Here is a 13,759-nt window from a genome sequence, read left to right on the forward strand (position 1 = left end):
GCCCTTACGTAAATTTATATATAGATAATGCTGGTAATGAATTTACTATTGAAAAAATCATGTGTCCACTTATCTCAAATTATGGCACACCTCTAACCTTGGTAATAATAATAATAATAGGATTTTTATAGCGCACATACCACTCCAGAGTGCTCAAGAACTGACTGTGTTCTATATGAGTACATTTAATTTACCATATAGTAGTGTTTCCACCATACTTCAACCTGGTAATTGAATACATTTCATCGGGGTAAAATTATCACCTTTAACATAAAGTATCCTCCTGAAACATGTATTTGTACTGTACTGCATATACTATTCATTTTGGACTGCATCTACTATTCATTTAATTACTTAATACTAATTTGGGTGATTTATGTCTAACTTCAGGAATGATCTGAGGCTAGAAGAACGAATTTCTGCACATATAATTTATATAAAAAATAAACCAATGTTTTCTTAAAAAATTAACCCCTAGGTTGAAATTTCTTTTGTGTAATATAGTTCATATATTATGTATTAAATAAATTGGTTAGGCCCTATACTGTTTATATTTAAGGAAAGTTTATATACACTATTATTTTATGCCTACCAATATTAGTATTAATTGTTTATTTAACTATTTTGTCTATAATTGCATTGATTTTTTGTATAGTCCAATGGCATTAATGTTTTTCTCAAATCAAATTAGCCTAATAATGCCATATTTAGACACATAATTCATTGATTTCTGATATTCTGTACTTGTGTATGCATTACTAAAATAGTAGTTATTTTATTTCATTTATAATGTATGTATAAACATTTATTCAGTTCTTTTTTTACCTTTTTAAGTTTAAAAAATATTAAAATACCTATCAACCTTTCTGTTATTGTTACTATTATAATATTTTTTGCAGAAGATTGATTTCAATAAAAAAAATTTAAAACATTTAATTTGACTTATACTGTACTATGTTAGTTCAGGAGATGAAGTGTGTGTTGGTAGAATCTGGTGTGTTTGAGGTTGGTGATGTGAGGTGTATTTTTGTGACTTTAAGACCTAAATTAGATGTTTTCTGAAGAAAAGAAGCAAATAGGCTTCCCAATAAAATAGTATGTAATAGTGTATATTAAAGTACATTGAATGAATTCGAGCGGAAAAATAACACACATCAAAAAACATTCATTTCCTTGTCGAAAAGCGCCCTATTGAACATATAAAAGAAGTTTCAAATGTTTTTAAATTCGAAAAGTATTTTTTATCGATGTTTTTTGTATATGTTTTTAAGCAAAATTCTATCCATAACCCTAATTTTTAATGTTCAATGTGATATTTATTGAAGTGCTTTGAATACGTTGACGAAATTTGGAGGTATGACACCTTGTTAGGAGTAGAATCAGCTTCCAGCATTAAATGTTAAAAATAAGTTTATATTACTCATTAATTAATAATAATTATTAATAAATTAATAGAAAACTAGAGAGGGCGCTTTTCGACAAAGAAATGAACGATTTTTTATGTGTGTTATTTTTCCGCTCGAGTTTATTCAATGTAGTGTAATATACTCTGTTACATACTATTTTATTGGGAGTAATTATTTTTGTGTGAATCTTCTTGGAGTTGTTTGAAAGCCTATCCACTTACTTCTTTTCTTCAGAAAACATCTAATTTAGGTCTTAAAGTGACAAAAATACACCTCACATCACCAACCTCCAACACACCAGATTCTACCAACACACACTTTATCTCCTGAACTAACATAGTACAGTATAAATCAAATTAATTGTTTACAATTTTTTTTATTGAAATCAATCTGCCTCAAAAAATATTATAATAGTAACAATAACAGAAAGGTAGATAGTTATTTTAATAATTTTTAAACTTAAAAATGTAAAAAAAAATACTGAATAAAAGTTTATACATACATTATAAATGAAATAAAATAACTACTATTATTACTAACTACTTAGTAATGCATACACAAGTACAGAATATCAGAAATCAATGAATTATGTGTCTAAATATGGCATTATTAGGCTAATTTGATTTGAGAAAACATTAATGCCATTGGCCTATACAAAAAATCAATGCAATTAGACAAGTTACATAAACAATTAATACTAATATTGGTAGGCATAAAATAATAGTGTATATAAACTTTCCTTAAATATAAACAGTATAGGGCCTTACCAATTTATTTAATACATATTATATGAACTATATTACACAAAAGAAATATAAATGAATTTATAAGGACATGATGATTATCAAAAATAGTCAATATAATTTAATATTATGTTCATATTGTTATATTATATCATAGAGATTTTCAAAAACAAAGTTTGGTAACATTTAGTTTCGGTTTCAGACCTTTAATATTTGGAAATAACATAATAATTATAAAACATTCTTTTTTTTAATGCCATTATGCGGTTAAAAACAAGTACAGCAGTATGCATATGTAGATACAGTACACATATATTGTGAGAACACAATTTCAATAATTTCTTTGTTAGTTATCAACCTAGGGGTTAAATTTTTAGGAAAACATTGGTTTATTTTTTATATAAATTATATGTGCAGAAATTCGTTCTTCTAGCCTCAGATCATTCCTGAAGCTAGACATAAATCACCCAAATTAGTATTAAGTAATTAAATAAATAGTAGATGCAGTACAAAATGAATAGTATATGCAGTACAGTACAAATACATGTTTCAGGAGGATACTTTATGTTAAAGGTGATAATTTTACCCCGATGAAATGTATTCAATTACCAGGTTGAAGTATGGTGGAAACACTACTATATGGTAAATTAAATGTACTCATATAGAACACAGTCAGTTCTTGAGCACTCTGGAGTGGTATGTGCACTATAAAAATCTTATTATTATTATTATTACCAAGGTTAAAGGTGTGCCACAATTTGAGATAAGTGGACACATGATTTTTTCAATAGTAAATTCATTACCAGCATTATAAATACAATTTTAAAAAGATAAGAATGCAAGTAAATATCAGATTCATAGTCCTCATTATACACAATGATTTTCTACTATCACATATTAAAATATAAAACAATCATATAGCCTTTAATGAATTTACATGGAGGTCTATCCAAATAAATTTAAATAAAAGGGTCGTAATATGTCTTCGTATCCAGTTCGTGGAAATTGAAGTTAGGATTCCATCATTTCAACAACAAAAAATATTCAAAATTTTCCTGCCAGTTTGCGTTCAAGAGTACAACCTGCTTAGTTTGTAATACGAGTACTGCTTTCTATACACATAACTTTGATTTCTGAAAAAAAAAAAAATCTCTGTAATAATGTAGGCTACTTTAATTACTGTAATAATCTAGGCGTAGATTATGTTGACCAGACCAATGAGAGGACGATCGACTGTACAGTACTACCATAAGTCCTCTAGGTGGATACAACTTATTTCTTGTCTACAAAGTGTACAGTAGTATGCTATAGTATTATTATTAGATTAGGTAGTTGGAGTAGTTTGGAGAGATACATCTATTTATAAGAGAGTACTTTATTATTATAGATATAATACCAATAGGTACCATGTATTGGGATGCAATTCAACAGTTATGAATAAAAAAAAACCCTGTATGCTTTTTTCTGGCTGTGAAAAATAAAATTGTTAAATGAAAAAGAAAATTTAGGGTGATCATCCCAGTATTTACAGTCTAAATTTGATCTTTATGCAACAATAGGCATAATCGATTTTTTAATTAACAGGTATAAAAGCAAATTAAACGCCCTACGTACTCTGTATGTTGGAGGAAATAAGCATAAGTGCAAATCAATCCTTGACCACAGGATGTAATTCACTATTTGGAATCAGTAGTACACGACTGTGTTGGACCATAATGTGGTCCAGGTTGACGGGCCAGGAATGATGGTAGTGCCCAGTATACAGTGTAGTTTAGCCTCAAGGCAATACCATGTAGCTGGATTAGCTTGGAGAAATACACGATATTTCATGAGATTTGGTGTGTGATGATTCAGTTTGATAATTAGCTGTGAAAAAAAATTGTTGAATTATGAAGAAAATATTGTAAATTATAACAAGTAAGTTATACTATAGTATAATTAAGGGGTAACTGTAAAATATATTATAATAATAAATGCAATGGGAATTACTATTACTACTAATATTATGTATACAATACAATATTACAGTTAAATTCATAGGTCGATATTATTTTATTATTTATATAAGGAAATCTGTTTTAGAATGAGAAAAAACCGTCCCAACCTAGATTTGAACCCAGCTATCAATAAAGCTATAAAGCTATTGGTACGAGTTGACCAATTATTTTGGTACGAGTTAGCCAAGTTTGGTACGAGTTGACATGGGTACGTTACGGGTTGAACAGCACCCTAGAATACGGATAAAGATCAACCCGTACCCCCATGCCGACTCGTTCCCATCCCATGGTAGAATACTACTTACATGTTAGTTTAGCCTAGCTGGGCTAACCTACCTCACCTCTCACATGCCCTCCTGAAAAAACGCGACCGAAATTACTGGAACCCTACCCTAGCCTACTAGACCTATAGTATTAGTAGTGATCCGTAGTACCATGGAACTATAATAAATTGTAGACGTACTAGTACTGTGTAGTGTATGTTAACAATACATGTCTGGCTCTACGAGGCCTTTTAATGCTCATAGGATGGCTTTTTTGGGCGTCCCAATGTAGGCCTATGCCTATAGCTAGGACAGATTTCCCATTCCTGCAGGCCTGTAGCCTATGCTCTAGTAGGGCGGCCGGGTGTACTCTGGTCGATTCACCCCTGGTCGACTCGTACCCATGCCAACTCGTACTTAACTTCCTACCCTAAACTCGTATCCAACCAAATAATTGGTTGATTTCCCGCTAAACTAGTAGGCCTAGAAGCCTATAGCTACAATATTCATTATGCCCTGCTAAAAAGGTAGATGAGCTACTAGGCTAATTACGTAATTCGTATAATAATAACAATAATTGACTAGAAGGCCTAAAAGCGGCGGAAAACACCTATCCTTTCTTGCATGGCAGTACGAAAACCTGCCTATGGTTGTACATCATTGTAAATTGTCAACACACACTGTGCTTCAGACAGTGTACCGTGTGTTAAAAGTACAGCATTTATAGCAGACAGCAACGTGTATAACTTTCTATAGTTTTACAGATATCACCTGTGGACAGTAGCAGAATCGGGTGATTATATCATGAGTTTCATTAAGCCTATTTTGGTGAAAAAATATAAAATTACATATAAAACAATTAATGGAGAGTTTATTTACAATAAAAGTGTAATTTAAAAAGAGTAGTAACATCTGCATAAAGATAAAAGGTGAAGAATTTTGAGGCATTTGGTAAATCATAGGGTTAAAAGTGTTGGTAGCGAGTTAGATAATAAACAACTCCTAAAGGAAAAACATTACTAAACATAATAAGTGTAACAATGAAGATTATAACAATTTAAGAAAATTAATGACTAACGACAGTGTGTGCCACTGATAAAAAGGAGACCAATAGATAAATAAATAATTATACTGAAACATCCGTTTTACGATTGCCAAAAAAATGATTTTAAAATAGTGCTAAGCTATAGTCGAGCACAAATTATTCTAGACGGTGACGTGCTTGACATAATTCTGCAACATTTCAGCAAAATACTATACCAAATTATGCTAGATTTGTTGAAAACATATTCTAGAAAAAGTGCTGCATTTTGAGAATTATGCATGATTTTTGCTTTGGTTTAGGCCAAATGATGTTAGACCTTATAACATTATGCCTAGCATTAATGTTAGATACTAAATGTGTCAAAAAACCACGGATGCTTTGCCTGTTCGTTTACAAGAAGAAACAGTAGTCATCAAAGCTATCTATGTTGTACATGTTATAATAAATAAGTCCAATAAGCCAATGTTATTTAAATCTTACTTACCCAAAAGTAAAAACATTTACCGTGGTATCAATGCGTATCCTAACACTACAGTGCAACAAGTGTTTAATCATCAAGAAATTGTATACCTATGTAGATACCAGTATGTGTATGCCCTTGGATTTATAATATATATATAATGTTTTATTTATTTAATAAACCATATGCAGTGAAAACTAACGACAACATTAAAAAATAGAAACAGATTTATGTTGATTTGTATGTATTGTCTCAACCATTGTTTCAAACCATACTCGTTGTATCATTATTCGATTATAAGGTGTAATGTTTACTCGTGTCTGAGTAACAAATGAATGTCTACAAGAATGAATGAGAATCTATATATACATATACGTAAGGGAAAAATTCGGTAAATCGAGCGTTATTTCTAAAATGTTTACTCGATGGTTCTATGTCTATAATGATGGTTCGTACTTTCGGTACGAATTTCAACCAACTAATATAACCCTGTTTACTAATTAAATTGAGTTAGATAATTAGTCATTGACAATTAAAACGAATTTAGGTTCAACGTTTTCCGATCATGGTATACACTGTCTAATGGATGTCCATATTAAAAAATACCCACACACAATAATACGAGGATGATGACGATGATTCGCATTTACCTATCTCCGTCTACGATAATTGTTTTTAATAGCTGAAAACCGGTTGAAAAGCTCGAGTACAGCATCATAATGTGTCTTCTTTAAAAAATCTATTTTGATAGATTTAATATACGTTTATACAAATGTATTGATTTACGATGAATTGAACATTCCAATCTTTCAGTTATTATTATTATTATTGTTGTTGTTGTTATTATTATGATTAATAATAATTATTTATTAATAATATTATTATTTACAAGTAGGTAAATATATGGGTCCTTGCGGATAAATTTAAAACCTTTAGAAATAGGCCTAGTATTGCAATACTTTGACAATACTGTAAATACCATTTTTTTATTTATTTCATTTCAATACATCAATAATACCAATTTAATAGATAAAGGTAACGTAACCATTAAAACAATAAAAAGAAACACGATATAATACTCTCTCAAACCTAAGAGAGTAATAAAATAAAAGAAAAATAATGTATCGCAAAATTACACCTTATAATAATCATTTTGTAAATAATATTATGGGTGCCTTGAATTTTTGGTAATTGTGAATTAAGTGATTATAATTAAGTAATTTTCTTTGATTGATTTTGCAACTAAATATGTACCACTTTGTAATTAAAATTAGAATGTTTGCATCACTGTGTGTTTTTCCAAAACCAAAACATATACTTTCTTTGGTGATAATTAAGTTATTGTTGATTTTGATACATATAGTGTTTTATATTCTCCCATATTTTCTTTACTAGATCACATTCAAGGAAAATATGTAGCAGCGTTTCCTGCCTTTCCTTGCAAAAACTACACATTGGTGAATCGACCTTTGACATCTTAAAGAGCATTGTATTTGTATAAATTATACGATGAATACATTTAAATTGATCATTTTTAAGCTTGGTGTCATGTGTACAAGCGTGTACATTTGAGAAAAGGTTTTTTCCAATCAAGTTCGTTGTCAAACTCCTTGTCCCATTTAGATTCAATTCCAATTGGCTCTTCAACAGTTTTTAATATAATGTGTTTATAAATATAATGGCAATTTCTTGTTTTCACCGAAATAAATATCTGTAATTTAGATTCAACTTCATTAGTTGTGTTTACACCTTGTTCAATTAAGTTATGTTTCCATAGATTTGGAATTGAATTGACAATCTGGTGATATAATAAGAAGTCTGGTTTAAAATTATATTTTTGTTTAAATTCGTTTAGTTCTAATATTTTCAGCTTCTTTGTTCACGATATCTTTTACATAATTTACATTTTTAACCAACCAACTTTTTTTTCAACTTTAAATTCTCTTTCATCAAAACATGAGTTGTTCCATAAAGATTGATTTAAGATGTCTTCTATCGTATACGGTTCTACAATATTGTATTCACTCCACGCAGAGAGTATATCTTTATGGAACCTTTCAAATTGTATTAATATTTTTAAAGCTTTAGAATAATAAATGAATACCTATTAACCATTTTTTTGTCGCCATTTGAAGCGCAAATTTCTTACTTTGAGTGTGGGTACGGTTAGATATATAAACACATACAAATAAACTTTATTATTCTGAGTTTGGGTAGGCCTACTGTTAGATAAACACATAATATACACATAAACTTTATTACTGACAGTTGCTTCTCAACGTTTGTATTAATTTATCATTACAAAAATATAAACGTCGTAGTGGTGTATCGTTACATGTACTTTACCATTTCTATCGACTATGACAGTGACAGTTTTAACAAATTATTAAATCGCAAATGCTTTACTGTATTTACTTGTATATCATTTATAGGCCTATAAAACACGGAAACATATTTCGTTACTGCGTGGATAAAGAATATGTTTGAAAATTGTTCCTCTTTGTACCCATCCTCTTCCCCCATCACTCAACCCTAATGTTATATACAAAACACAAATTGAGTTTGTTTAAATGAGACCAAATCCAAAATGTGGACTTATTTTGTGAAAAGTTTTTCTTTCGGAAGTAATTCCTTGGGTGCTAATTTAAGTTGATTAAATAAATCATCGTGTCTATCTATTCGTTTCTGTAAACGACAATGTATTATAGTCCTGCGGTACGCACATTAAAACAAACCCCATTTTTTTTATGCTGGAATTACTGAATATTCGAGAACCATCTGTGGGCACGAGCGAGCGAGCGTACTATCCAGTTTATAAATTAAATATAATTATAATAATAATAACATATAAACTTAAAGAGGAAGCACAATTAATTTATATAAATCATAAAAAAAACTGAGTATTTTGATTATATTATGTTATTATGTTTTTTTTATGCTGGAATTACTGGGTATTTGAGAAACATTTGTGGGCACGATTTAGTTTATAAAATAAATACAATTATAATAATAACATATAAACATAAAGAGGAAGCACAATAAATTTATATAAATCATAAAAAAACTGATTAAGTATTTTGATTTTATTATATTATTATGTTTTTTTTTTTAAACTACGTTTCTTATAGGGGACAACGTGTTATAATTTGGAAGACTGTAACTAATATATATTAATACCGTTATAACCGATATGTTTGATTATACGATGAGTTTAAGTTGACTTAAATGCAGTTCAAAAGAGGCAATACTGTAGTATTATATAAATATGTTTCCAAATTTATATTTTAAATTTCAAGAACAATTTGACGGAAGAAGGTTATAATGTGTAAAACCAAAAATCAATGCTGGAGTGTGTGAATGTTAACATGAGAAATAACCAATTTTGTGTGCTAAACGATGAGCACAAGTGATGAGGCGAATAGCTCTCTTTGAAGGAGATATATATGCCAAGATTTGAATGGTAGTTATTGGCACAGGAGAGTGTTTCACCGGAGGTGCTGACCGTAGTGTTTACCTTTTCAATGTTTTACCCACTAGGACAACTGCCCCATGTAGACCTCCAACTACCCCTAGTGAAACTACAGCTTCGGACAACTACGATTGGTAACCAAGTTAACAAGTTGCTTCTTTTGGTGCACTTGTATTGGAAATTAAATTGTGTGTGAGGAGGGGACTACCACATTAGGCCTATACATTTCCAATATTTGACGTGAAATTATTATTAACAAAAAAAACTTCTCGGACAAAATGATTTCCTCAATTGGCACAGTTTTCATAATAGGAAAAAATCTATGAACCTTTCAAACGAGAGAGAGAAATTTATTTATAATCAATTAATTATTAGTGTGGGCTTTCTTTAAAAAAAAATTTAAAGTAAAATTAGAAAATCCTTTACTGTGGAATAAAATAAAATGAATATAAATATTTAATGTAGACATAAACACATCATGTGTCTTTAGGTTCTATTCTCTCAGGAGTGTGGGGGAAAATGTAAAAAAAAAATCAATTAAAGTTCTTTTATGAAGAGCAAGGTCAAAAACCAAACATCATCCTCTTCGGAAGATCAATGTCAATGAAACATCTGACACTGATAAACGTGCAAAATGTGAACATCAATTGGCACAAAATCTTTTTTGGTAAGAAGATCAAAATCAATCCAGTTTGATTTGAAGAAAAATCTGTTACTGCCTGTCATTGATAACAAACATACATACCTGTTAGCTTACAAGACTCACGCTACACTGCATAATCTTGATTATCTACGTTTAGCTTGGACAGATGTGCAAAGAGTTGTGCACTAAAAAGTACTGGGAGAAAAAAAAATGACAAAACATACTAGAAGAGGAAAATAAGAAACTAAAGAGAAAACTGAGCGAAATGAGTATTAAGGTTAGCGACCTCACAATTGACATTTCAAAACCAAATACAGTAGAAACCGAATCAAATGATGGAAGTAAATCTCATATTATTGGTCACTACATTCTTCATGAAAATTTTTCATCATCACACACCGCTATAATGGTGAAACGAGGCGCTACTATAAATGGTATAACAGATGAACTAAAAGAAAATACCGATCTAAAAAAAATACTCAAATATCATCATACACGGAGAAACGAATGACATATCAAATGGAAAAGATATTGAATCAATCGTATTTGAAGTGGAAGACGCCATCACATTCATTATGATTCGAGAACAAAATATATTCATTTACATATCAGCGGTATGTTCAAGGGACACAAATATTGAGGAGGTAGAGATGTTAAACAAACTCTTAGAGGAATTATCAAAGAGACTTGACTGTGCTTTTATTGATATATCGCCAACTTGTACCTATAAATGCGGATCGATAGATAGCTCAATCTTGACTGATGATCTTCACCTATCATCGGCTGGATCGACGAAAACAGCAAATTGTTTTAAAAATGCCACCCCTTCCATAAATCTTGACTTGAAAAAGAAGCTGGCATGGCGACAGATGAAAAATAAACACTGCAATGCACATATAAATCAACAAAGACAACGACAAAACAGAAACAACACGCACATGTCAGTAAGAAATACACATCAACCAAGAAACAATGGACGACATCAAAACAAAAGCTTGACAAATAAAACTTGCTTGAAGTGTGGACTGTCAAATAATCGCGCTAATGAATGTTACTACAAGAAAGGCCTGGTATGTAGATCATGTGAAGAAATGGGACATAAGGCAAGATACTGTGTAAATAATGTGAATTTTTCAGATTAAGATTTTTATTATAATAGGCCTAAATTTTATTTTAATTCAATTTGATTTACTTATAACGACGCAAATCATCATCTTGACGGTGAGATCACGAATAATTTTTTAAATAACTTTGAAATAAATTTTATAGAAAACAAAAATGATATTGATATAGGAAACATAAACGTAAATAATATTGATAATGTTTTTAAAGCATTGAAGCGTAATGGTTTTATTATAGCCCATGCCGATATTCGTGGTCTACCAATGCATTTTGATGAGATGCAACATATTTTAAATGAAAGTAATGTCGATGTTTCTATATATAAATTTACGTAAGTGCAAAATTAGGTAAATCTCGGTTTATTTCTAGAATTTCTACTCGATGGTATATAAAGTTGGTTCGTACTTTCGGTACTGATTTTAACCATCTGATGTAACCCTGTTTACTAATTAAATTGAGTTAGGTAATTAGTTATTGACGATTAAAACGAATTTAGGTTCAACGATTTGCCCCAAATAGGGGTGTTTTCCGATCGTGGTATACACTGTCTAATGGATGTCCATCTTGAAAAATACCCGCCACAATAATACGAGGAGGCTTCGCATTTTCCTATCTCCTCCTACGATAATTGTTTTTAATAGCTGAAAACTGGTTGAACAGCTAGAGTACAGCATCATAATGTTGAAGACAGGCCGATTTTCTTTAAAAAGTACTATTTTGATAGATTTAATATACGATTATACAAATGTATTGATTTGCGATGAATGGAACATTCCAATCTCTGTTTCACAAGTGTCTATTCCCTCAGGCGTCGTAAAGGCGAGTACAGTACTGTATACTCGAAATTCGATCCATTTTTGTTTTCAATCTGTGCTGCAGAGGTTGGATATAATTTTTTTTTTAAACGGATAATGAGCTAGCGTTTTCACTCGCCGTATATTATGTACAAATCTTTATTATTGCAGTTAAACCACCCACATCATCACCTTTCCCTCACTGGCATGAGTAGCGTTGTAAAACCAGTAGAGAATAGGCCTACGGTACATCACATGCCCTAAACGCAGAACAACTTTGGTGGGTAGGGTAGGAACCAACTTAAGTATGAATTGGCTCTAAGAAACAATTGAAAACCATTAGGCCTACTAATTAAGTTGAGTTAGATAATTTAATATTTATTGACGATTAAATCGAATTTATGATTTTCCCCGAATAGAGGTGGTTTTCACAAATTGTTTTACATTATATTATAAACATATACACGTCGTAGTGATGTATCGTTACATGTGCTGTACTATTTCAATCGACTAGGACGGTGATAGTTTCAACAAAGTATTACATCGCAATGTTTTACTGTGTTTAGTGGTATATTATTTGTAAAACATGAAAGCAATTAATATTTCGTTACTAAATGGATAAAGAATATATTTTAACAATGTTCCTCTTTGCACCCATCCTCTTCCCCATCCCTCAACCCTAATGTTACATACAAAACACAAATTAAGTTTGTTTAAATTTGACTTAAACAATTGGTCTTATTTTGTGACAAGTTTCTCTTTCGGAAGTAATAGGGTGCTAATTTTAGTTGAGTACATAAATCACAGTGTCTATTTATTCGTTCCTGTACACGACATGTATTATTGTCCTGCGGTACGTACATTTGAAATCGCCAGTTTTTTAACGCTGAAATTATTATGTATTCGAGAACCATCTGTGGGCACGACCTAGATGGTACGCGAGCGAAGCGAGCGTACCATCTAGTTTAATTTAAGCAGGGAAGAGTTAAATTACAATTGTAATTTAACTCTTCCCTGGTTTAAGTGAAACGTTTTTAAATAACACATTTAATAATAATAATAATAATAACAACTTTATTTAAAAACGGATGCAACACTTGAATCACCATATTGGTGTTTTTCACAAGGCCGTTACTTACTACAAAACTATTTATACTATTACACAAGTTATCAATTACAGTACAAAAACAACAACAACAACAAAAAAAAAAAAAAAAAAAAAAAGATTTCATGAAAAAATATAGAGTTTCAAGTATATTTTATCTTTGGTCATTTATCATTTTTTTAAATATATGTATATTAGGAGCTGTAATTGCATTTGAGTTTATAGCATTTAAACTATTCCATAGCTTTGCGCCAGAATACGAGAAACTTTTCTTTTTATACTCAGTGTTTGCCTTATGTAAACTTAGAATATCTTTTGATCTAGTATTATATGTTTGTTTGCGTTCATAGAATCTGTTTCTTAAGTAGGATGGTGTCAAGTTATTCATTATTTTATACATTGTGACTGCTTCGTTGTAATATTGTTTTTCTTCTAAATTAGGCCAATTTAAATCTTTGAGCGCCTGTGAGCTAGAGTCATACCTAGATGTATGTGTAATTATTTTAGCCGCTCTATTTTGGAGTACTTGGAGTTTATATTTGAGGGTTTGGTTACAACGACCCCATACTACATTGCAGTAGTCAAAATGGTGGGCTATGATAGATTTGTACATTAATGATTGAATATTTTGAGGGAAAATATTGCTGCATTTTTTTAGATAGTACAGACCTGATATTACTTTATTTTTCACCTGATCTATTTGTTTATGCCA

The 13,759-nt window shown here is 30.5% G+C and overlaps 1 protein-coding gene across 1 annotated transcript in view; it reads right to left on the minus strand.

Annotated features, from left to right (window-relative positions):
- Positions 1–962: 962 nt before the first annotated feature.
- Positions 963–13,759, minus strand: part of LOC140058174 (uncharacterized) — a 39,335-nt gene continuing 26,538 nt past the window's right edge. The window contains exon 2 of the mRNA XM_072103734.1: positions 963–1,058. Coding sequence (XP_071959835.1) covers positions 963–1,058 — 96 coding nt within the window. The remainder of the gene's footprint in view (positions 1,059–13,759) is intronic.

The sequence above is a fragment of the Antedon mediterranea genome, chromosome 9 (assembly GCF_964355755.1).
Source record: "Antedon mediterranea chromosome 9, ecAntMedi1.1, whole genome shotgun sequence".
NCBI classification, from domain to species: Eukaryota; Metazoa; Echinodermata; class Crinoidea; order Comatulida; family Antedonidae; genus Antedon; species Antedon mediterranea.